The sequence below is a fragment of the Gadus chalcogrammus genome, chromosome 2 (assembly GCF_026213295.1).
Source record: "Gadus chalcogrammus isolate NIFS_2021 chromosome 2, NIFS_Gcha_1.0, whole genome shotgun sequence".
Lineage (NCBI taxonomy): Eukaryota > Metazoa > Chordata > Actinopteri > Gadiformes > Gadidae > Gadus > Gadus chalcogrammus.
This window is the reverse complement of record NC_079413.1, coordinates 4,760,415-4,785,550: the sequence shown is the minus strand read 5'-3', so window position 1 is coordinate 4,785,550 and position 25,136 is coordinate 4,760,415. Positions and strand designations below refer to the sequence as shown.

Sequence of the window (25,136 nt, the reverse complement as noted above, 5' to 3'; positions counted from 1 at the left end):
AACGTCTCAAACATACACCAAAATAGATCTGGATTAAACAGGCCGGACATGTTTGCTTCGATAAATTCGTGTTCTCGGGTGAATGAATCTCATCATTTTAGAAAAACAAGAACCGGTTTTTTTTATATATAGACCTATATGAAAACTTTTCTGATTGATTAGCTCAGCCTGTTCTGAGATAATCAATTCGTTAATTAAGAAAAACAAAGCATAATTTTACCACAATACAATTTTTCTCAGTATTGTGAGATAATTATGTATAATTCGGAAAAAACAGGCGCAATATTTTTTCCTAAGTGAATGCATTATACTTCCGCACATTACGCTTCCGTAGTCATCATGGACATAATAGTCATAGGGAAACTGAAACTTACAAGTTTTGTATGTAGTTTAGTTAAACGCGACCTTGTGTCATTACACATGGCCGACGTTGTTTTAGATTTCTTTTTTTAACTATTCCTAACTAATGAGAATCTTCCTGCAGTAGGCCAGTTATTTCACTGTCAACACTTCGCGAAGAAACAGTTTTGAACTTCAACAGAAACTGCGTTTGCTTCCTGATTTATTTGGAGTCGACCTGAACAACAAATAAAATACGATAGGAAAAATAAATATTGAGAAAGAAATACCCAATATGGAGTCAGGTAAGATGGATTTATCTCGAGGAGCTCAGTTACTAAGTACATTTTAATTGTTTTCTGACATGACGTGATTTAGAAAAGGTTCCATAGGTAGGGGGCTATTTCTATCCACCAGCAGCACGGACATTCGGTGGTACCGGAACAAATTCATGACACGAATCTAAAATAGAGGCTTACGACACTGTACCGCTCACATTCTGTCTGTGAATATCTTCCATTATGTCAAACAATACATTTTGTAAACGTGTTAATGTGTTTGTTAACTTATTATTACCATAAATGATTGTACCATATATTTTCAACAATCAATAACTGCCTCCCCACTAGGCTATATATCTGTGCCATTTATTTCCATTTGCACCACACAGTACTCTAAACCTATTTAATCATTCAATCACATTTCTGAAGTTCCTATGAAAAGGAAAATACAGTTTACATAATTATGAAGCATTGTTTTAGATAACCAGAGATTACAATTTAATATTTGTTCTTCTGACGTAATCTCATAAACAACCTTTTTGTATTATCTTTTTATCAGTACGGTGCATTGTGCATTGTTGCTTTGTGCAGTGGTATATTTCATGGAAAGCTTGGGTAATGTTCCACCCAGCAGGAGCAGAGGGGCCGTGGCCAACAGACATGGGGGAGAATGATCCAGAAGAAGAGCTGAGACTGATCCTGATTGGAAAGACGGGATCTGGGAAGAGCTCCTCAGGGAACACCATCCTGGGCCAACAACACTTCCTGTCCGGGTGTAGTGCAGGCTCTGTTACCAAGGTCTGCCAGCTGGGGACCTCTGACTACCCTGTGGAGGAGGAGGCGGGGAGGAGGAGCAGGAGGAAGAAGGTGGTGGTGTTGGACTTGCCAGGTTTTGGAGACACACACCTGACCCAGGAGCAGATCTTCGAAGAGATCAGTCGATGCGTGGCCCTGACGGCCCCCGGCCCCCACGCCTTCCTCTTGGTGGTCCAGGTGGGACGCTACACAGAGGAGGAGAACATGGCCGTCACTATGATGGCTGCTGTATTTGGAGAAGCGGCGGTCCGCAACCACACGGTGGTGCTGTTCACCCGGGGAGATGAACTGGCGGAGCCGATAGAGCAGTACCTGGCCAGCGCACCTGTGAGCCTCAAGGCTTTGATTGACAGGTGTGGCGGCAGGTACCACGTTCTCAACAACCAGGCGCCCAGCGATGTGCAGCAAGTTCACGAGCTGCTGGGAAAGGTGGAGCAGGTTGTGGAGGACAACGGTGGAGGGTGTTACACCAACGCCATGTACCTGGAGGTAGAGGCAGCAATCAGGAAGGAGGAGGACAGGGTAAGGAGGGAGGAGGAGGAGGAAGACAGGGTAAGGAGGGAGGAGGAGGACAGGTTGAGGAGGGAGGAGGAGGATAGGTTAAGTAGGGAGGAGGTTGACCGTTTAAGGAGGGCGGAGGAGGACATGTTAAGTTTGGAGGAGGTGGAAAGATTGAGTAGGGAAGAAGTCGATTGGTTGAGGAGAGAGGAGGAGGACAGGTTGAGGAGAGAGGAGGAGGACAGGTTAAGTAGGGAGGAGGTTGACCGTCTAAGGAGGGCGGAGGAGGACAGGTTAAGTTTGGAGGAGGTTGAAAGATTGAGGAGGGAGGAAGTCGATTGGTTGAGGAGGGAGGAGGAGGACAGATTAGGTAATGAGGAGGTTGACACGAAAATGATGGATGAAGGTGACAGGTCAAGTTGGGAGGAGGTTGACAGGTTGAGGCGGGAGGAGGTCATTTGGTTGAGAGAGGAAGAGGACAGGTTCAGGAGGGCGGAAGCGGACGGGTTCAGTAGGGAGAGGGCCCCAGCAGAGAGAGGTTTCAATAGAAGACCGCAGGCTGCACATTCCTCCAGCAGGGGGCGGCGCAGCCAGGTGCTGCTCTCCCCCAGCCTGATGCAGACTGTGAGGAAGGTGGTGGCGGCGGGGCTCACGGGCCTGGCGGTGGGGGCTTTGTGTGGGGCCGCCGTCCCCCTTGCAGTGACAGCAGGAGCCTACTTGATGGGCAGCACATTAGCCTGCAGCACAGCTTCTGTGGTCGTGGGCGGTGCAGTCGGAGGATTTGTGGGGGGCGGTATTGGTGCCGGGAATGGGCTAGAAGCTACAAGTCCTTTGGGAGGAGCTCAGCAAACCCTTAGTCAGGTTGGCACCCTTGGGGTCACGGTTGTGGGGTTGGCTGCACGGGTGGGAGCTGTAGGGGGTGTGGCTGCAAGGGCAGGAGCTGCAGGGGGTGTGAGAGCTGCAGGGGGTGTGAGAGCTGCAGGGGGTGTGGTTGCAAGGTCTGTAGGGGCTGGAGCTGATGCCGGGGCTGCCCCTTTAGGGACTGATTTAATTAATGCAGCTGCAACTGTAGGAGGTGCTTTGGCAAATGCCACACAAGCTGTTCTCACCTCCTTTAGCCGTTGACCGGCAGACAGGGTTCGAGTTAGGATTCCATCTCTATGGGGGTCTCTTAAAGTTGTTGATGGGACGGACGGACGGACGGGGGAGAGGGGGTGAGAGACCGTAAATATGGGCTATTATGACACGGCTCTTCTCAATGCCGCGGAACTCTCCGTTCACTTGCATGTGCCCTCCACAACAACGCCAGCAACGTCTTCGGTTGCTAAGCGACGTCAACGTCTTTGGCTAACTATTTGTCCGCTGATCAACACTACGAATGGTAGTCTTATCGAAAATAAGCCCCTTAAGGTCGAAGAAACCTCAGTTTCGCGTCGGTGTCAGGTTCGCACTTTCTGGGCTTATTTTCCCGATAATCACCGTCGTTCTATTATCTCTTACTTAACGTCAATATTACTCTGTATGTGGAAGGGAAAATAGCTTTATTTATAATCACAATATTATGCTGCTGTATTTTCATTGACCCCCACAGATATTTGAGTTTGCTGCTTTGCTGCATCAGCTCCCACTGGCTCCCACCTAACTCGAACCCTGCCGGCAGACCTTAAAGTAAATCACACTATTGCGGAACGGAAATCCAGATTTTTCCGTACACTAAACTTCAGCAATCAAACTATACACACCGATGTGGTGCAACTCGACTAGTTCTGTTTTTTCAATGCATACTAAGTGTCTGGTCACGTCTGTGGCAAAGCAAAATGGAGCACTGTCACTTCACCGTGACCGCTTCACATATAACTTGACTTTTAAGGATTTTTTTTGGTATATCAGGGCCTCGAGGCCATCAACATATTTTTAATTGTGTCGTATATTGGGGCCCTCAGTCTGGGTGAAAAGCGGGGGCAGAACTGCAGCAGGCTCTCATGCCCTCTTGTAAGGGAAGCAGACAGCCGACTAGGGGTTAAGGGGTACGGGGGGCCTGGAGGGGCGGCTGGACACCTTGTCTCTCACCTGTTGCTTTAGGCTACTTATCTTAAACTGATACTAGTTTTTTTTCACTTTTCACTTGGAGATGTGCCTGATAATTTTCTGAGGTAGATTTGTCTGTTGGTCCTTTGATCCTGACCAACATTCACCTTTATAGTGTTTTCAGCCTATGATCATGATCACAGAAAGCAACTCTGTGTTGCTGTGTTTTAATCCCACAGGGAGAGTATCAAATATCATACAATACATCAGTTTTCATATATCATATATCAAATATCCAATATCGTATAATTGTGTGTATTTACGAACAAACATGGAATAAAATGTGATAATCTAATAAAAATATTTAATCGTGGCTTGATTTATTTTAATTTCGAGGTTGAGTTAAAATGTTATCCTGATGTATAATGACGGTCCCCGGCCCACACGCCTTCCTCTTGGTGGTCCCGCTGGGACGCTACACACACAGAGGAGGAGAACATTGCCGTCACTATCGTCACTATGCTGGTTGCCGTATTTGGTGAAGCGGCGGTCTGCAACCACATGGCGGTGCTGTTTAGCTGGGAGATGTCCTGGAGGAGCCAATACATGAGTACCTGGCCAGCTCACCTGTAAATTCCACCTGCTTTTATTGACAGGTGTGGAGGCAGGAGCTGCTGGGAAAGTTGGAGCAGGTTGTGGAGGACAACGGTAGAGTCACCCAACTTCATTATCCCGGAGGTAGAGGCAGCAGTCAGGGAGGAGGAGGTTAGGGAACTGAGTGAGGAAAAGAAAAGGGCTCTGATGGAACAGGTGGAGAGTATGCTTTAATGAAAGCGGAGTAAGACAGATCAAGGAGGGAGCGTGGACCAGCAGAGAGAGCTACCAGGAGACCAGCCGTGGCGGGCAACAGGGGCTGTTATCGGAGGGCTTGCGGGGGGCTCCTCAGTGCGGCTGTTCTGGGTGAAGGGTGTTCTGGTGGCCCTGGGCCAGGTGGTCCTCCTCGGGGTCTCGTCTCAGTCACACGAGTAGGGCTAGAGACTTTAAGGGCTTTCGCTATAGAGGCAGCAGTTAATAATTTGACAGATTGCCTTCCCTTTTCCAGATTGAGATGTGTGTATCAGCTTGTGAACCTACTGAGTTGGCACTGTTTTAGTAAAGTCAATTTTATCCGCTCAATAATTAATCTCCTATTATTTGCCTTCGCTTTTGAATAAGTTAAACTTTAACATAATTTCTGAAACGTTCAGTTTGGTTGGTTTGATTCTGCATAAAACTGTCCTTTTATTATTATTTTGTCTGTATACATTTCTTGGTTATTTAAATTACATATTTACAATGAATAAACATATAATTTCCCGTTCTGACTTGATCCTTTTCGAAAAAAAAAAAAAGCATTTAACATTACATAAGTGTATGTAAGCTATATATTCTGCCTCACCGAGGAAACACACTCACACACACACGCCCACATGCACTCACGCGCAGACACACACGGAAATGGAATGCTTGTATTTGTCATGGACGCATTTGTCAAGAGGGTTTCCTCTTGTTATGAACGCAGGGGGCGCGGTTTACACCAAAGCTTCTGATCGTTGACGTAATATCAGACCACGTCGAATGCGACGTTTTCATTGGACAACGCCAACTCGTCTCACGACAACAAAAGTCAGCTGAAAACCAATCAGAAAGCTTTCTGGGCCACAGAGTCTGTTTGTGAATGACGTAATGGGCGAAAATCAAGATGGCCACCGTTTACTGGTAGTCTGTTGACCAGAATTGAGCCCTGTCCCTTTCGCAGTGTCAGTGATGTGATGCAAGTGTTTTCTTGAAAGATCCCGTGGATAAGATAAGTGTGTGCTAGGGTCGCCAACCCTGCGATTTATTCCCCGCTTCAGTGGTTGGAATGGACGGCGGGGAGTTTATCTCCACCATGGAGAACATGGACTCCAGTTTAGCGGAATTGGGGGATGAATTCACCCTGGGAGACATCGACGGTTCGTATACAATTATGCTGTTGTTTTTGTGTTTTTGTTGTTATCATCCATGGACTTCATCATACAGTATAATCAGTAATCCAAGTATTGAGACGTTCCACACACACACACACACACACACACACACACACACACACACACACACACACACACACACACACACACACACACACACACACACACACACACACACACTGTCTGTCAGTGCTCAGTTGACGTAAAAAAGTTTGTCTGCTTTCGACCTGAAATTGTGAATGACCTAAATAGAAGACCATCGTGAATTGGGAACCCCAACCTCTTCGGTGTGCTTTTGTCCCATATGAGTCTGGGACAGTACAGAGATGTACATGCCCCAGAGCGCCTTGTTTCTGCTGGCCTCACAAACTTAGTGGGCTAGGATGTTTGCCTCCCCGTAGCCCTCACAAGATGTCCCATAGACCTACTGCTCTCACTGTCTGTCTACTTAATGATCTGTCTGTACTGTCTAATCCCTCGCGGCTCATTACTGACCTGTCTCTGTACTGTCTAACCCTTACTTAATGACCTGTCTCTTGACTGTCTAACCCTTACCTGCTCCTTAAGGACCTGTCTCTGTACTGTCTAACCCGTACCTGCTCCTTAAGGACCTGTCTCTCTATTGTCTAACCCTTACCTGCTCCATAATGACCTGTCCCTGTACTGTCTAACACCTACCTGGTCCTCTAAACAGTAGTAATTCATTACGCAGACGTGGTTAGGGTGGCTGGGCTAAGGCAGACCGGATGTTTTCTAGTCTAAACAAACTATGTGTCCGGAGATGTCCTACCTCCCTGACCCAGAGGTACCAGAGGTATGACTACCTCACTGTCATTGAGACACGGGGCTCTGTCAGCAGCTGGCTTCTATTAGGTTCTCTGTGTCCTAAACACGCGCAGAAAAGCTGGAACTTGGTTTGCACAAGGTTTTGTGTGGTTTGTGTGTTTTTTTCCGTGTTTTACTGGGACTTGCTTGTCCTCTTCAGCAACTTCTTATCTTTGTGAATCTATGGTTCCGTAACTTTTTAGTACTGTGGTGGATATCTATCACCTAGTGTTAACGTCATTCAAGGTCAGTCTCTTCAAGGCCACACTGTGCGTGTGCGTGTGCGTGCGCGTGTGTCCCAGACACAGTTCTCTGTACGTACAGATTAAAGAAGTGTAGAGTAGGTTGTGTGTTCTGTGGTGGAGACTGGGTATAATATTTTTGTATTTGAAATAAATGACTTTATTAAAGCATAATTGTTAATAAAACTTAACCTTTTACACAAAGGTTACCTGAAAACAGTTTTTTCAAGATTTTTCTTTCTTATCTCTTGTTCCCCTTATGAGTTAGGTTCATGTAAGTAAGTATTCCAGTTGTTTTCAGGTTATCTCGAAGGAAGCTATGCAGCAGTGCTGGTCTTTAGATGTTGAATAAAAATATGAATGGGCTTCTCCTTTGTTATTGATATATATTGGATCTATTTAGCATCTTTGAAGGGACTCAATCACACTTTATTCATCGAAGAAAAACAATATACATCATGCTTGGAAACAAGTTAAATGAATGTACATTTATAAAACTTTAACTCAAAAATTATTATCCAGATTCTTTACTTTTGTTTTGAACTTTATTGTTATGTCGTTTCCCATCTTAAGTGCTTTATATTGCTGTTTTGCGTGAGAAGGGCTCTTATCAAAAAGGTCACAATACACTACAGTGTGGTGTGATGTAGCCGGCGTGGTATAGCAGGCTGGGTGTGTAATGTACTGCCTTGGTGTGATCTAGCGATGTGCTATATCAGGGTGCGTGTGACAAGATTAAAAGGAATTGTATTGTTACAACTATATTTGTAATAACATAGTCACTTAGGTAATTCGAGTATCAAACCAACTGTCATTCCTGTGACTAAGGCCCAATCCCCTTTCTACCCCTTACCCCTTCCCCTTACCCCTCCCCCTTGTTTTGAGGGGGTAAAGGGAAGGGGTAAGGGGAAGGCGTAAAGGGTAGAAATGGGATTGGGCCTAAAGCCCAATCCCATTTCTTCCCTTTACCCCTTCAAAACAAGGGGGAGGGGTAAGGGGTAGAAATGGGATTGGGCCTTAATCTGCTAGACAGCCAGTCCTATGGGCCTTTGCATCTTTGCTTGTCTGTCTTATCATCAATATCACTGGCCAATCTCACTCTCATTTAATTTCAAGAGGCTTTTCCGACATGGGAAACATACATTTACATTGCAACGGCGTGTACAGTTTAAAATGCAATAACAATCTAAACACCGTCTGTCTCTCTCCCTCCAGAGATGCTGCAGTTTGTCAGTAACCAGGTGGGCGACTTCCCTGAGCTGTTTGACGACCAGATGAACACCGCTGGCCCCCTACAGACCGCCCCGACCCCCCAGCGCCCGGTCCCCAAGACCCCCACGGCCCCCCAGACCCCCACCCAGGCCGTGTACCAGAACACCAGTGTGGGCCTGGCCCCGTCCCAGTCGCTGAACCCCCAGTCCCTTCCGCTCACCCCGCCGCTCACCCCGGTCCAGACCGTCTCCGTGGTGACCTCCGCCGGGCAGCCACAGCCGGTCACACGCACCCCCCCGCTGCTCCAGCCCAGGCCCCACCCCCTGCAGTCCATCCAGCCCCAGCCCCAGCCCCAGGCCCAGGTGCACTCCCAGGGCATCCCCATGCAGACCCAGAGCTTCCCGGTTCACACGCTGGTCCAGACCCAGTGCCAGACCCCCATGCCCATCCAGACCCAGGCGCCGCAGACGGTCATGATCACCAGCAGCGGCGGCCAATCACGGTTCATCCAGAACCCGCTCATCTGCCACCAGAGCCCCGCCCATAGTTTCCAAGGTAACCATCGGGAACCAAATTTAGCTGGAAGAAATGTATAAGAAAGATAAAGCTAATATTTGGAGAGGAAATACAGTGCTCTCTGTAGGAATATTGGTTCAGATACACATTACAATTATTATTTTACTACTGGGATTCTCTATGTAGGCATATTTTCAGTGTATTCTTTTATAGTTTTTATTAACATTTAAACATTGTTTGAACAATTACAGTCGTGTAGTTTCTGCTGTGACACACCAGCGTCTCATCTGGGATTATTAAAGGCTTATCTGATTCCTCTTGATGGAGCTCCATTAATACTGTCTGATGGTTTGGCTTCCCCCCCCCCCCCCCCCCCCAGTCCTGCAGCCTCAGATGCAGAGCATCATGACTCCACAGCTTCAGCCAATGACCATCCAGCACCAGAGGGTCCTCACGCCCACTACTGTCCACACCATGCAACAGCAGATGCAGCAGGTAGGCTGTGGCTGCGCTAGGACAGTCTTTTCTGCTTGGGTGGCCAACCATTACCAGGAAGCATCCAAAAGGCAGCCATGATGAGAGAAGTTTGAATTCGCTCAATGCCAAGGGAAGGTGCTTCCTCGCGCATCTCCTTTAGCATTGGTTACACGGGGCCGTCCTTTACGAAAGTAAAGGAGATAATGCTTCCCCACAATGCCTTGCTGCAGGATAATTTAAAACGACGTACCATTTGTCCGTTATCGAAACAATCAACATGAACGACTATATATAATATATACAATCATACTATTTGGGATTTATGTCCGTAGTTATGAGCAACCATAAGCAATGTGACAACTATTTTGTTTCCCTTTTGTGCCTGGTAGTCTATATAGAGTATCAATTCTCACTGTTTTGTCCACGTTTATGTAGCCTGCATGAAACGGCACTTAAGGACTTTGTCCTTATGACCTTTCCTTGAGCTTACGACGTTGTCCATCGTGGTCAAGAAAGAGAGGGTTCAATGAAGGCTGAAGCTGTTTTGTCCTCTGGTCAGGTTCTGGTCCAGCAGCCTCAGATCTTGAAGACGGACTCTCTGGTTCTGACAACCCTGAAGGCCGACGGGACGCAGGTTCTGTCCACCGTCCAGAACCCCGGCGGCATCACCACCCTCACCACCCCCCTCCAGACCACGTCACTGCAGGTACGGAGCCAAGAGCACACGCCGTTTCCCCTTTCCTTCAAGCTTGAGACGTAACGGGGCCGTCTTCTCCTCCTCTCAGACGCTCATGGGCAGCAACATTCTCACCACGCTTCCCGTCATGATGGGCGGAGGGGACAAGCTGCCGATCAAGCAGTTGCAGTCGAGCTCCGTCCACTGCGGCGGCGGCGGCGGCTCCAGATTTGGTGGGGAGCAGATCCAGACCATGATGGGCACGGTCATCCAGGGGGGTGTGGTCAAGGAGGGGGAGAGGCGCACGACCCACAACATCATCGAGAAGCGCTACCGCTCGTCCATCAACGACAAGATCCTGGAGCTCCGCGACCTCGTCATGGGCAACGATGCTAAGGTATGTTGGCCGCCTAGCAACGACGCTACCTCGCGGAAGCTGAGGTTGGTGAGCCAGCTCACAAGGACGCTGCCTAGCAGTAATGCAGAGGTTGATTAGCTACCTCGCAACGATGCTACCTTGTTTCGATGTTTTTATAGCAACAACGCTGCTATGCAATGACGCTGAGGTCTCGGTGTGTCGGCTACCTGCGACACGAGGGTAGCGTTCCTAACGGGAGACTGCTTTTTCTTTTCTTTTTTAATTTCTCTCAGATGCACAAGTCTGGCATTCTGCGGAAGGCCATCGACTACATCAAATACCTGCAGCAGACCAATCACAGGCTGCGTCAGGAGAACCTCGCCCTGAAGATGGGCAATCAGAAAAACAGTCCGTACCGCTCGGCCAACGGTTACGCCTTACACACGCGTATGACTGATGATTGCAAAGCGTTTTACTCATCATTCTCTCTCTCCCTTTCCCCTCCTGTAGAAGGTGTGGTCTTGTCAGAGGACGTGGACCTCAAACAGGAAGTGGTTATGATGTCACCTCCTGCATCGGACTCTGGCTCCAGCTCACCCCAGTTCTCCCCCTACTGTGTGGACTCTGAACCTGGGAGCCCCTTACTGGACCATGAGCTGGTACGCACACGTGCACACACAGACTTTTCCTTAGTTATCTTTTTTTGCATCCTGAGTGTTTCTCTTACTCCCTCACTAAGATGAAGAACGAGCCGGACTCGCCCTCCTCCGTCGGGGTGATGGACGCGTCGCGCCTCCTGCTGTGCGCGCTCACCTTCTTCTGCCTGTCCCTCAACCCCCTTCCCTCCCTGCTGGGGCCCCCCGGCCCCGGGGCCGGCCTGGGGCCCACACACGGACCCTCCAGGAGCCTCACCTGGTTCCCCCCACACACTCAGAACCTTGGTGAGGGAACTTCCCGTTGACCTCCTCTAACCTCATGTCCGTCTTCTTAACATATTATTATTATTTTTATTATTATTGTTATTATTATTACCTGGTCCGGTTGTTCATCAGACCATCGTAACAGTCTCCCCTGGCTTCGCTAAAACATCAGTTTTTGGTCATTGCGTTGAGACATTGTAAGTACTTTGTAAGGTTATCTTGTCCACAAACTCTCTACTGACCGATGGGTCCGAAAGACCAAAGTGCTGTATTGCCATCGTTTATATTCCAGGCGCACGCTCACACTAAACGCTCTCCTGCAGAATCTGTACGAGAAAGTGATCGGTACAAATGATCTTGGTGATGTTTCAGTATAGCCCGAGAGACGTTACGATGCTTCGATCACCCTGACCTGTGTGGTCCGTTTTAAGGAGCAGCTAGGGGTTAGGTACACCACAGTGGTGGTAGTAGTGGCAGCTGTTGTTGTACATGAACCCTACCACCCCCTCCTCCCTGCAGCGTCGTGGCTGCGCTGCGTGTTGCCGTGGGTGATGGTGTGGGTGCTGAGCGGGGTGGGGGCCGTGTGGGGCTGCGTGAGGGTGCTGAACCTCTGGGAGCCCGTCACCCCCCTGCACTCCCCCAGGTCCGTCTCCTTCTGGAGGCACCGCAAGCAGGCCGACCTCCACCTGCACCGGGTGAGTGGGACGCGCTGGAGACCAGTATCACCCAGTAGGACGCACTGGAGACCAGTATCACCCAGTAGGACACACTTGAGACCAGTATCACCTAGTAGGACAGAGTGGAGACCAGTAAGACACAGTGGAGACCAGTAAGACATAGTAGAGACCAGTATAACCTCATAGAGACAGCAGAGACTAGTAGGACATGCCGTAGAAGTGACCAGTAGGACAAAGAAGAATCCAGTTGGACACCATAAAACTGAATTCAAACCCAGTAGAACCACTGTAATGCAGTAGAAGGAAGTGGAACTACTCACTGATAGTATTTGCTGAGCTAAGTAACGACATACAATACACCGTCTGTATACATACTCAGAGCAGTACAAATGGCAGTTGAACTCCATACATTATAGTTGAGCAATGAGCATCATCGACGTGACCTCACAGTAGGCTGTGTCTGACCCTGCCTCCCCCCCCCCCCCGCTTCAGGGAGACTACACGGCCGCACTGGGCAGCCTGGAGACCTGTCTGTCAGTGCTGAGCCGGGCGCTGCCCTCCTCCCGCCTGGACCTGCTGTGCTCCCTGTCCTGGAACCTGGTGCGCTACGGCCTGCACCGCCGCACCCCGCTGGGCTGGCTGGTGCACCAGGTGGGGGGCAAGCTGGAGGGGGAGGAGGCCCGCACCAGCGCCAGGGACGCCGCGCTCGTCTACCACAAGCTCAGCCAGCTCCAGCTCACCGGTGGGTAAGGCCGCTGCTAGCTGCAGCTATCAGCGGTACTGCAGCTAGCAGCGGCTAACAGCGGCCGTTAGCCGCTGTTAGCCGCTGCTAGCTGCAGTTAGCCGCTGCCAGACTTTTTTCCGTGCAGTCGTCTGTACCCCATTCCAACCGCAAGACAAACAAGCTTGTTTCGGCGCAATGGGAGTGCGCTAACAGCTAGGCGTGCTACAGGGAAGCTCTCTAAAGGGAAGCTTCCCCTCTCTGTCTCTGATGCTAAGATAGTGGATAGCTGCCAACGGATAGGGGTGCTAACAGCTAGGGGTGCTAACAGCTAAGGGTGCTCACCCCCTATTATCTCCCTACAGGGAAGCTGCCTCAGCACAGAAGCACCTAGGCTCTCTCTGTCTCTGGTGCAAGGCTAGTGGATAGGTAGTGGACAGGTCTGCCAACAGCCAGATCTGCTAACGGCTAGGGTTGCTTACAGCTAGGGTTGCTAAGAGCTAGGGGTGCTAAGAGCTAGGGGTGCTAAGAGCTAGGGGTGCTAAGAGCTAGGGGTGCTAAGAACTAGGGTTGCTAAGAGCTAGGGTTGCTAAGAGCTAGGGGTGCTAAGAGCTAGGGGTGCTAAGAGCTAGGGTTGCTTACAGCTAGGGTTGCTTACAGCTAGGGGTGCTAACAGCTAGGGGTGCTAACAGCTAGGGGTGCTAAGAGCTCGGGTTGCTAAGAGCTAGGGGTGCTAACAGCTAGGGGGGCTAACAGCTAGGAGGGCTAACAGCTAGGAGGGCTAACAGCTAGGAGGGCTAACAGCTAGGAGGGCTAACAGCTAGGAGGGCTAACAGCTAGGGGTGCTAACAGCTAGGAGGGCTCACCGCTGGTGTCTCTCTACAGGGAAGCTGCCCCAGCGCAGCAGCCTCTGGGCCCTCTCTCTGTCTCTGAGCGCCGTCAACCTGAGCGACGGCGCCCTGGGAAACATGGCCCCCGCCCAGCTGGCCCACATCTACGTTACCGCGGCAACAGCCCTGAGATGTGTGCTGGGACACCACCTCTCCTGCCTACCGGTCAGTAGCTCCTTCCTCATTTAGATCTCCATCCTTCTGGAAATCTTTTATAAAAAAAATTATAATATTATTTATTATCATATTGCATTACATGTAGTATAAATCACAAGATGGATGCATTTTTTGATAATTTATTTATTTGTTCATTATTACAAAACAAACGTTAATGAACAGAAGTTGAAATACTTTTTCCTGTTCTCTGATTGGTTGGTCCGTTTTCCAGGGTTACCTCTTGAGCTGTGCCGAAGGCCTGGCCAACCAATCAGAGCCCAAGCCCTTCCTCGACGGCCTGCGCTGGCTCTTCACCCCATTGGGCAGGCAGTTCTTCCTGAGCTGTGATTGGTCTGTGAAGTCGAAGGACTGCGACGGGCTCTACAGCAGCCAGAGAGACACCGGTATGCCATCACAACGTGTCAGCCAATCTGAGTTATTATTTATTGTTCTTATTCATTGCTGTGGGAACATGACGCTGATGATGATGATGATGATGATGATGATGATGATGATGATGATGTTCCAGCCGACCCTCTGGGCCTACTCCACCGCTGCTTCTGTGAGAAGCTTCTGGAAAGGACGGTTCTCTCTCTGATCCAGCCGCACAGCGAGCCTGCAGGGTGAGCCTCCCCCAGACCCCCTCCACCTTGCCTAGACCACATCCCTAGAGCCGGCTAGCCCCCCGGCCCACATTCCTAGACCTCCCCGGAACTCTCCTAGACCTCGCCTAGACCCCTTAGACTTCGCCTAGACATCCCTAGACTATCACTAGACCTCGCTTAGACCCCCTAGGCCTAGACCAACACCAGACCCCTTAGACCACCGATCTTCCACCACCTAGACATTCTTTAGACCGTGTTCACCCCAACAGACCAGCAGCCTAGACCACCATGTTGCTAAATCACTCTCTGTCTGTCTGTCTGTCTGTCTGTCTGTCTGTCTGTCTGTCTGTCTGTCTGTCTGTCTGTCTGTCTGTCTGTCTGTCTGTCTGTCTGTCTGTCTGTCTGTCTGTCTGTCTGTCTGTCTGTCTGTCTGTCTGTCTGTCTGTCTGTCTGTCTGTCTGTCTGTCTGTCTGTCTGTCTGTCTGTCTGTCTGTCTGTCTGTCTGTCTGTCTGTCTGTCTGTCTGTCTGTCTGTCTGTCTGTCTGTCTGTCTGTCTGTCTGTCTGTCTGTCTGTCTGTCTGTCTGTCTGTCTGTCTGTCTGTCTGTCTGTCTGTCTGTCTGTCTGTCTGTCTGTCTGTCTGTCTGTCTGTCTGTCTGTCTGTCTGTCTGTCTGTCTGTCTGTCTGTCTGTCTGTCTGTCTGTCTGTCTGTCTGTCTGTCTGTCTGTCTGTCTGTCTGTCTGTCTGTCTGTCTGTCTGTCTGTCTGTCTGTCTGTCTGTCTGTCTGTCTGTCTGTCTGTCTGTCTGTCTGTCTGTCTGTCTGTCTGTCTGTCTGTCTGTCTGTCTGTCTGTCTGTCTGTCTGTCTGTCTGTCTGTCTGTCTGTCTGTCTGTCTGTCTGTCTGTCTGTCTGTCTGTCTGTCTGTCTGTCTGTCTGTCTGTCTGTCTGTCTGTCTGTCTGTCTGTCTGTCTGTCTGTCTGTCTGTCTGTCTGTCTGTCTGTCTGTCTGTCTGTCTGTCTGTCTGTCTGTCTGTCTGTCTGTCTGTCTGTCTGTCTGTCTGTCTGTCTGTCTGTCTGTCTGTCTGTCTGTCTGTCTGTCTGTCTGTCTGTCTGTCTGTCTGTCTGTCTGTCTGTCTGTCTGTCTGTCTGTCTGTCTGTCTGTCTGTCTGTCTGTCTGTCTGTCTGTCTGTCTGTCTGTCTGTCTGTCTGTCTGTCTGTCTGTCTGTCTGTCTGTCTGTCTGTCTGTCTGTCTGTCTGTCTGTCTGTCTGTCTGTCTGTCTGTCTGTCTGTCTGTCTGTCTGTCTGTCTGTCTGTCTGTCTGTCTGTCTGTCTGTCTGTCTGTCTGTCTGTCTGTCTGTCTGTCTGTCTGTCTGTCTGTCTGTCTGTCTGTCTGTCTGTCTGTCTGTCTGTCTGTCTGTCTGTCTGTCTGTCTGTCTGTCTCTCTGTCTCTCTGTCTCTCTCTCTCTCTCTCTCTCCCTCTTTTTCACTGCCTCTGTCTCTCTCTGTCTCTCTGTGTCTCTCTCCCAGGGAGTTCTGCAGTGCGTTGGAGTTCCTGCAGCTATTGGACCGTTGCACTGAGGACCCGCCCTCTTCGGCCCCCTCCTTCCCCGCGCCGGCCAATCACAGCAGCACGCCAGGTAGCCACCGCCCAATCACATGCCACCATGTTGCTCAGCCCCTCCTGGATAGGCTCAGGACATTCAGTTTAGCTTTAGCTGCTGGCATTCATGTTGGAGACGTCAAGTTTCTGTCAGTCACATTGTCTCATAGTTCCCATGACATGCCACGAGGTGTGAGTGGGATTAGCCGTTACCAGCTGTTTTGAACATCTGCCCCTTATGACATCACAAGTGTGAGTGTCAACTTAGATGTGTGCTGGAAAGATCAATCTACCAGCCTTCCCAGTGGACTGGCAAACGTTGCTCCTCTGTCCGTCACACATGTAGGTGTGATTTCAGAAGCTGCACAAACGGCTAGTACCAGCTAATCACACTCACACCTGTGCTGTGTTCCAATATCCATACTTCCACGAGTACACTTAAACATAGTACACTATCCGCAGCGCAGGTGGTATCATACGTCCCCTTTAAGATCGTCAGATCGGCTAATTTTTTCAGGGATGATGTCACCTTGAATCACACTGGTTTAAAGTAATCAAAGTAATACTCCTACCACTGTAGTACTACTACTCAAGTACTGCAAGGACCAAATACTCCACTCACACTTATCTAGTCAGGTCAAACCTCACCTCACATGTCAGTCTGTGATGGGTGTCCACTTTAAATAAAGTTGTATATGAGCCATATCACATAAACCACAGGATTGACACAGGTCGTCCATTTTAAATGTCCTCTGTTAGTGAGACATTGAATGACGATCGATTCTGAACAACTTCCTGTTGTGGCGGCCAGTCACAGACCCCGTCTGCCGTTGGTGGGCGTCGGCCCTCAAGGCTGCTGTCCATTGGCTGAAGGGTGACGATGTCATCGTGAGGTCACTGCTGGCTGAGGTGGAGCGGATGCCCCGTGCCCTACACAACCTGGAGTAGGTTGTCCGTCCCTCTGTTCGTCTGTCTGTGTGTCTGCAAATACACTGCTGAAGAAAGCAAAAAAACACATCAACTCAAAAAAGACTAAACTTTCTGTCTGTCTGTGTGTCTCTCTCTCTCTCTCTCTCTCTCTTCCCCCCCCCCCCCCCCACAGCCATCCCCTCCCCCGGGCGGTGCATGTGTTGTGCAAGGCGGTGCAGCAGAGTCTCTGTGTCCAGAAGGGGGAGGTCTGTCGTCTGGCTCTGTGTGACCGCGCTGGAGGCCTTCTCTCCTCGTCCCTCTCCATCCCCCCCAGTAGCACCACCCACTGGCTCAACACGGTACTGCAGGAGCTGTGTGTGTGTGTGTGTGTGTGTGTGTGTGTGTGTGTGTGTGTGTGTGTGTGTGTGTGTGTGTGTGTGTGTGTGTGTGTGTGTGTGTGTGTGTGTGTGTGTGTGTGTGTGTGTGTGTGTGTGTGTGTGTGTGTGTGTGTGTGTGTGTGTGTGTGCGCTGGAACACGCGTGCTGAGGCATTGCACACACAATAAATTCATTCATTCATCCATTTCTGGCTGACTGTTGAAACAGAACCTCATTCTCCCCTCCGGCCACTAGGGGGTGGAGCTCCTGGTGTGTGACCTCCTCTTGACCCTGCGGACCACCCTATGGCAGCGAGGGGGCGGCGGCACCAACGGAGAGCCCGGCCCCGCCCCTGCATCGCAATTGGCCGGTTTCCAGAGGGATCTGAGTGCGCTCCGGAGGCTGGGACAAAGCTACAGGCAGGCCCAGCACAAGGTACAGTGAGTTTGTTAACTAGTTATAGTTAGTTACATTGAATGAGTTAACCAGTAGGTGTTACCTCATGAAAAAATGTATAATTTTCTTGTTTACTAAATGTTCTTGTTTACTTGTTTACGATGTTTAGTCTCAAGACCCCGACCCCACCCCCCCTTCAAAAAATGTGTGTGTGTCTCCAGGTGTTCCTTCATGAGACCACCGTGCGGTTGATGGCGGGGGCTAGTCCCACCCGGACCCACCAGCTGCTGGAGCACAGCCTCCGCCGAAGGACACACACTCCTTACACTACGGGTAACACATACACTCCTTACACTACGGGTGACACACACTCCTTACACTATGGGTAACACACAATCCTTACACTGGGTAACACACACTCTTACACTACGGGTAACACACACTCCTTACACTACGGGTAACACACACACACTCCTTACACTACATGTAACACACACACTACTTACCCTACGGGTAACACACACACTACTTACACTACGGGTAACACACACACTCCTTAAAATACAGGTAAAACACACACACACTTCTTGCACTAAAGGTAACACACACAGTTAACACAATAGTAAGACTTCTTAATGTCTGCTAACCCCATTTCTCCTTTCCTCATGTCTCTTGTCTCTCCACAGAAGGGGGGTGTGTCCTGGGGGAGAGGGAGAGGGCGCATGCTATCTTGCTAGCCTGTAGGCACCTCCCCCTGCCGCTGCTGGCTCCACCTGGCCAGCGAGCCCGTCTGCTGGCCGAGGCCAAGCGCACCCTGGAGAGGGTGGGGGACCGGCGCTCGCTGCAGGACTGCCAGCAGATCCTTCTGAGGCTGGGAGGGGGCACCAGCATGGCGGCCTCCTGATAGAGCTCCGCCTGGGGGCCTAGAGCCTCTGGTGGAGCTCCGCCTGGGAGACTAGAGCCTCTGGTGGAGCGCCGCCTGGGAGACTAGAGCCTCTGGTGGAGCTCCGCTTAGGAGACTAGAGCCTCTGGTGGAGCGCCGCCTGGGAGACTAGAGCCTCTGGTGGAGCTCCGCCTGGGGGCCTAGAGCCTTTGGGGGAGCTCTGCCTGGGAGACTAGAACCTCTGGTGGAGCTCCGTCTGGGGCCCTAGAGTCTTTTGATGGAGCCCTGCTTAGGGGCCTAGTCTTCTGGTGGAACTCTGCTTAGGGGCCTAGAGTCTCCCGACAGAGCTCTGTCAGGGGCCCTGCCACACTCACACACATAACGGATACACACATGCACACACACACAGGCACACACAAATGCGCGTGTACAACTAAACAGGCTGGTGAGGAGAGGTTCCCAGTAGGAAGGCTATCGCTGAGTTTGCATTGTTATTAACATTACCATAGCTCAAGGGAAGTATGACGAATTTGGCCTCAAAGGGAAAGGGAGGGAGTGTGTAGTGGTATAGTGTAGTGGTGCAGTGTCTAGTCCTGTCTACCTCAAACACTGAAGCACCATTCTGCACCTGATCTAGTTCACTCGTACTATCAGGAAATCACTTACACGGTGGCTTTTACACAACTATTTATCACCGTCAGTTAGGCAAGGCTTTAAGCCAAAGCGCGTTGGGGCAACAAAAACGGGTCATAAAGGAGCAGGTAGGGGTCAGATACGTGCTTAAGGTTAGGTTTAATGGCAAGGTGGGGACATTGGGGACTGAACCCAGGATGTTATGTCTGGGAGTAGAACACTGTAGCCACTAAAGCTAGCTAGCTAACAGCTTCATAGGACTGGCTTTGCTGCTCGCTTGGGAAAAACAGAGGAAGGAATTCTGCTAAAACATATGTATTTTATCGTATTATCATGCATCCAGTTTCATAGGCTTCCATTTTAGACACACTTGCACACACATAGACATACCCACACTCTAGTTTGAATTAGTGGCTTACATACCTGTGGTGTGGTCGTATATGAAACATAATCTTATGGAAACATGAGGTGATGAAGGTGGTTGAGTTAATGGTTTATCAATGGAAAGGATAAGTTCAGGTAAGCGCTTGGAGGGTAACGGTCAGGGAACAGTCTACACCGTTGCCAGATATCAGCCCACCAGTGTGTATACTGAAGGAAAGTCTTGGAAGTCGCTAGTGATCAAGAACTGATATTTTTTAGAGATGTTTTTTATGTTCTTTGTATGTAAATCCTCGAGAGCAGGGGTTGGTTTTTACCTTCATGTGTGAGCTTTGTGGACCTCTGAACGCTTGGGGTTGATTATTCCTTTTATCCTTCCTTGTGTTGGCCTTTTATGTCCATATGTAAAGGTTTAATGATGTTAAAAACCGTTTCCTCTTCACATTTTATTGTGAAAAATTACAATCATGTTCATTTTTTATGCGTGCCTGGCATCGCCGAGTGGCGACCCATTTAAAGGTGCAGTGTGTAGAATTTAGTGGCATCTTACGGAACAGACTTTGCATAAATGGAGCATAATAAGGTTTTTTTTAATGACTTTATAATCCCATAAAAATAAGAAAGCATTTCCATTACCTAAGAATGAGCCCTTGATAGCTACATTCCAATCCTTGGAAGACGTCTTCCAATCCTTGGAACTCGTCTGGAAGGGAAAAACATTGCTAGCGTCCCTAACTTCATCCATAAGGTTCTCAATGCTGTCGTAGACAATGACCTAATTTTGGAAGTACAGACCAACGTAGATTCTCCTACGTTGTTGAAATCTGCATCCTCCAATTAGATATCACTCATTGCTAAACACTGCACCTTTTTAAGATATTTTTTATCAATATCAAGATGTAGATATATTCGAATGTTAAGTCAACAATTGGCCATGGTTTGACGTCATCTGAAAACTCTTTAGAATATTAGTTATATTATGTTACCAAATTTCTGTATGTTTCTTTTATTTGTGTTGTACTTTTCGATTTGTACGTTCATGTGGATTTTATTTTTAAATAAAACAAGTGGTTAAAGCTGACGTATCCGAATTTTATTTATATTTAATAATTACATAAACTACCGTATGTATTTATCCATATAAAATCAAATTGGTAATTTAGTTGATCTAGAATCGAAATCGAAATTTGAGAAAATCTATTAAACTTTTTAGTCGCAACCGACGAATTAATTAATTGTTGGTGAAAGTGACAATATTATTTTTTATATTGAAACATGTCATTCCATATTATTTGTATTTATACGTTACTCTACAAACAACAGCTTTAGATAAGATGAAACTATTCTGGAACGATCATGACAGATACTGTTTGCTGTCGGAACCATTTGACCCGCGGACCAAGGAAGACAGCTTCTCACGTGTAAACATGAAGAACAAGAAGAAAACAAACAATACGCCGCATAAAGCTAAATTCAAGCCAGGATCTAAGAAACGAGAGAATAAATGTATTGTTACGTTTGACGACAGCAGCCGACAGTAAGTTTGAACACACATTTTAGTTCATAACATGTTAGCACGTAGCCATTGTATTACTGGTTGAAGTGGACCTGTGTACAATTTAGTTGTATCAATTATTTAATCATGCCCGGTGTCTCAGAGTATTGCTTAAGAGTATGTCGAGGGGTGAATTCATTGTTAATCCCCCGGTGCAGGGAATACCTGACCGGCTTCCACAAGCGGAAGGTAGAGCGTCGTAAGGCAGCGGTGGTGGAGATCCAGAAGAAGATAAAAGAGGAGCACATCCGAGTGCGCGAAGAGGTAACCTCCACACGTACCCCTTACGCTGTTTCCTTTGAATAAGTAGTAAACAACATGTACCGAGGGCTGGATCGGCTTTGGAGAGGTTTCTAACTTCGAAATTGTGTTTATCCTCAGCGCCATAAAGAGTACATTCGGTTGCTGAAGGAGAGGACGGATGCTCTCGGTAGGTAGACTGCTACTGCAGTATGGTCAGGGTGTTGGACTCCCAGCTGAAAGGGTCTGGGTTACATCCTCAGTGTCCAGTCTCCCTAGAGGCGTCCTTGAGCAAGATCCCCCCCCCCCCCCCCCCCCTAATCCTACCTGCTTCTTTACTGACATGAATCTGAATTCGAAATATGTGTCTTTGGATAAAAGTGCCTGATAGATAATTGGTTTGTTGAATAGTAAATATATCATAAGTCTAGTTGACTTTACCAACTGGTGTTATTGACCCACCCTTCACATCAGGGTGCACACCGGCAGCTCCCAATCTGTCCCATGTACTGTATATGGGTACACTATGACAGGGCTTGTAATGGACCATGACATCACACCCAGTGTTGAAAAGTTTGCCCTGTAAAGACATGACGTTCTACTTCTTGCTTGTCTATGTCCGTTGGCTCAACAGAAAGCGAAGAAGATGATTTGGAGGAGGGGGTCACAGATACCACAGAGAGCGTCCAGTACGACCACCCCAACCACACGGTCACCGTGACGACCATCAGCAACCTGGACCTCACGGACGCCAAACTGCTGGGCCTCGACGACACGGAGGTAGAGATCCAAGATGTCGGCTGTGCAGACCCCGTGGAACTTATCCTTCCTAGATCCAAGATGGCGTCCGTAGAGAGACGCATGGAACTTATCCTTTCTAATTCCAGGAAGGCTGGCGTAGAGAGACTGACTTTTATCTGTTCTTCAAGGTGTCTGGAGGGGAGGAGGGAGAGGAGAAAGCAGTATCTAAGAATGCTGGGGAGGAGTATGGAGAGAGAATTGCCGCAATGCCAAAGCAAGCCCATAAGCCTATCCTCAACAAAAAGTATAAAACAATCATTCTGAAGTGCACACACAAAATACACACTTGTTTACAAGTACACGGTTAACACATATTTTACACGGTATACATATGCCACAGACAAAGTATACACGTGCGGCACACATATACACACTTGTTTATACATTCTACAGAATTGTGTGTTTTGTCGTTGTCTGACCACAAAATGTGTCTGTCCCAGGATCCGCTCTCTGTCCACGTCGCTCAACGCTGCTACGAAGCAGCGGAAGGGGAAACATAAACGTGAAGGGAAGGGGGCACGCGGTCGCCAGGGCGACGCCCGCGGCAGCGAGTCCAAGGTCAAGGCTCGTCCAGGGAGGACCTCCAAGAAACAACGGCGCCAGCAGACGGGCAAGAAACAGCACTACAAGGACTGAGACGGAGAGGGGGCGGAGCGGATCTACTCTGTGGACCACACAGTGTTTGACCCCTGATCGCCATGGTAACGGGAATGCAGATGTTTATATTGGCTCACTGCCAGAGTCCCCATCGGAGCAGGGGACCACGATAACCTGTAGATACGGTGTCAACACACCTGAGTGCTGATGTCGTTGCAGTTCTATCTGCTCTTCCGACTGTTTTTCTACTGATTGGGATTCGGAATAATGTATTAATGATGACCATAAGTGTTTGCTACGTAGACTTTAATTGAATAATAAAATGTTTGTCATTATTACGGCGTCTGGTGTCTTTTGTTCGGACGGACTCTCCCTGCTTCCTGAGAAGCAGGAAGTTGTCATCATGGTTCCTTCCTGCTGGAGATCCTTAATACGAGAGACCCTTACCTCCTGGAGGCCTTAGTGTACGTTAGTACATCATTTTCCTCCGTTAACTACCATATACAATTGAATAAGTAAATGTTACCACAGTAACGTTTGAGGGAATGCTAGTCCGTGCCTCAGCAGTGTTTCACTTAGGATAGTAATGTTTGACAGTCCATACTTCTGAGCTGTTTATTTATTAATGCGGGGCCTGGTGTCCCAGCTGTCTCTGTTAGGAGTTTGATTACCTTTCTAAAGCCCATGATATCTAATACAACACATCACTGTGCCACCAGCTCCATGTTGGCTCCCGCCCTGTCTCCCCTCGAGCCCACTCTCCTGTGTAAGCCGGGCCATCATGGCCACCCGCGTGCCTCAGTTTCCCCTATTGTTGGAGCAGCCAATCAGGTGTGTGTTTTAGGTTGAGGGGGGAAAGTGAGGGATGAGCCATGTGTCTCCCAAAGAAACCGGCAGATCTAGCCCAGAAGAGACCAGCTCTAGTCCTAGAAAAACAGGAACTAGTCATAGAGAGAGACCAGATCTAGTCCGTACCTCTACCAGGTAGGCACTGCTCATTATGTTGCCTATAAATATATATATATATGTATATTGTGTTTGTGCGTCTGTTGTGATCGCTAGTCAACCTGTGGGTTCTATGATCACTAGTGAATGATAGACTAGTGTGTCAGTGTCTGTGGGGGGGGGGGGGGGGGGGGGGGGGGGGTCTACTAGAGTATTACGGTTCTGCTTTAAATTATATACTTTCAAGAATTCAGATGTTCTGTCGGAGCTCGAGGGCCTGTGTATGCACTGTATATGGTGGTTTATCTTGTTTGCTGTATGTCAGGCACAATGAACAACAACATACACACATAACTGGACAGACCGGATACAAGGAGATGCACACTAAGTGCTAAAATAAAAGTGTCCACCCATAGAGTAACATGGTCCTTCACACCAACACGTATGTTACTGGCAGGATGGGTGATGGGAGGGGGTTAGACTCCCAAATGGTATCGTGTGTAACACCTACCTGCTATTAAATGACCTGTCTCAGTACTGTCTCATCTCTGCCTTCTCCTTAATGGCCTGTCTCTGTACTGTCTAACCCCTACCAGTTTCTTAATCACCTCTCTCTGTTCTGTCTAACAGTTACCTGCTACTTAATGACAAGTCTCTATACTGTCTTACCCCTACCTGCTGCTTAATGATCTGTCCCTGTACTCTCTAACCCCTACCTGCTCCTAATGACCTGTCTTTGAAGTGTTAACCCCTACCTGCTTGTTAAAGACCTGTCTCTGTACCGTCTAACCCCTACCTGCTCCCTAATGACCCGTCTCTGTACTGTCTAACCCCTACCTGCTCCCTACTGACCTGTCCCTGTACTGTCTAACCCCTACCTACTCCTTAATGACCTGTCTCTGTACCGTCTAACCCCTACCTGCTCCCTAATGACCTGTCCCTGTACTGTCTAACCCCTACCTGTCGTGAGTGGTGAGATGAGCCCCCCCCCGCTCCTGCCCCGCCATGCCCCTCCCTCCTGAGGAGCCCGTCTGCGCTGAGTTCCAGCCCAACGTCTTCGACCCGTCCCGTTGCCATGACTGCCTCCGCCAGAAGCGAGTGCACGCCGGTGCAGTCACGCACACGGAGGAGGCGACGCCGGCCGCGGGGACGGAGTGCGCCACCGGGTTCAGGAGCAGAACAGGGAACGGATCCAGGGCGAGCCCTGAGACGCGGACAGTGACGGGCGAGGAGGAGGCGTCACCAACGGTGAGGGGGCGGGACGTGAGCGGCAGGAAGGAGGCGGGACGCGAGGAGGAAGTGGACCGGTTGCGTCTGAAGGTACATCCTTGGCAGGTAAACACACCTGTGATGAGGACCAATAGGAGAGGGCTGTGTGGTGTGTCACTTGGCAGGGATACAGCCGCTGTTATATTTGAGATAATTGTGACTTGGTTGATCAGGTCTGATATATTCTGTATCTATAAATTCTGTATCTATATCAATATCTTCAAAATTGATATGTTCTGTATCGAATGTAGGACGTTTTTGATGAAGTTGAACTGTGTTCTGTATCTTTTGAGTCACTGGGTCACATG

At 49.1% G+C, this 25,136-nt stretch overlaps 3 protein-coding genes across 3 annotated transcripts; all 3 read left to right on the top strand.

Moving 5' to 3' along the window:
* The first annotated feature begins 357 nt into the window (after positions 1–357).
* On the top strand, positions 358–4,991 carry LOC130404010 (uncharacterized). The gene is made up of 4 exons (XM_056608598.1): positions 358–644; positions 1,255–2,903; positions 4,619–4,670; positions 4,909–4,991. Exons 1-4 carry the CDS (start codon positions 635–637, stop codon positions 4,989–4,991), a joined length of 1,794 nt encoding a protein of 597 aa, XP_056464573.1. The 5' UTR covers positions 358–634.
* A 624-nt stretch (positions 4,992–5,615) lies between these two features.
* Positions 5,616–20,529, top strand: srebf2 (sterol regulatory element binding transcription factor 2). The gene is made up of 19 exons (XM_056576203.1): positions 5,616–5,956; positions 8,254–8,805; positions 9,146–9,261; positions 9,803–9,949; positions 10,029–10,316; positions 10,571–10,685; positions 10,788–10,936; positions 11,017–11,218; positions 11,717–11,892; positions 12,367–12,616; positions 13,481–13,650; positions 13,874–14,045; positions 14,171–14,264; positions 15,770–15,879; positions 16,654–16,786; positions 16,945–17,110; positions 17,384–17,563; positions 17,746–17,857; positions 18,211–20,529. The coding sequence occupies exons 1-19, from the start codon at positions 5,866–5,868 to the stop codon at positions 18,426–18,428; spliced, it is 3,441 nt and encodes a 1,146-aa protein (XP_056432178.1). The 5' UTR covers positions 5,616–5,865; the 3' UTR covers positions 18,429–20,529.
* A 203-nt stretch (positions 20,530–20,732) lies between these two features.
* nol12 (nucleolar protein 12) lies at positions 20,733–22,951 on the top strand. The gene is made up of 6 exons (XM_056576213.1): positions 20,733–20,958; positions 21,135–21,240; positions 21,358–21,406; positions 21,851–21,996; positions 22,146–22,261; positions 22,458–22,951. Exons 1-6 carry the CDS (start codon positions 20,756–20,758, stop codon positions 22,651–22,653), a joined length of 816 nt encoding a protein of 271 aa, XP_056432188.1. The 5' UTR covers positions 20,733–20,755; the 3' UTR covers positions 22,654–22,951.
* Positions 22,952–25,136: the final 2,185 nt, after the last annotated feature.

Bases quoted from the DNA above. Each gene is read 5' to 3' on its own strand.
- LOC130404010 (XM_056608598.1), top strand. The intron at 2,904-4,618 runs GTGAGAGCTGCA...TTTTATTGACAG, and splicing joins GTGTGAGAGCTGCAGGGGGT to GTGTGGAGGCAGGAGCTGCT. The intron at 4,671-4,908 runs GTAGAGTCACCC...GGGGCTCCTCAG, and splicing joins GCAGGTTGTGGAGGACAACG to TGCGGCTGTTCTGGGTGAAG.
- srebf2 (XM_056576203.1), top strand. From the start codon at position 5,866: ATGGACGGCGGGGAGTTTATCTCCACCATGGAGAACATGGACTCCAGT. The intron at 14,046-14,170 runs GTATGCCATCAC...ATGATGTTCCAG, and splicing joins CAGCAGCCAGAGAGACACCG to CCGACCCTCTGGGCCTACTC. The intron at 14,265-15,769 runs GTGAGCCTCCCC...TCTCTCTCCCAG, and splicing joins CCGCACAGCGAGCCTGCAGG to GGAGTTCTGCAGTGCGTTGG.
- nol12 (XM_056576213.1), top strand. From the start codon at position 20,756: ATGAAACTATTCTGGAACGATCATGACAGATACTGTTTGCTGTCGGAA. The intron at 20,959-21,134 runs GTAAGTTTGAAC...CCCCCGGTGCAG, and splicing joins TTTGACGACAGCAGCCGACA to GGAATACCTGACCGGCTTCC. The intron at 21,407-21,850 runs GTAGGTAGACTG...TTGGCTCAACAG, and splicing joins GGAGAGGACGGATGCTCTCG to AAAGCGAAGAAGATGATTTG.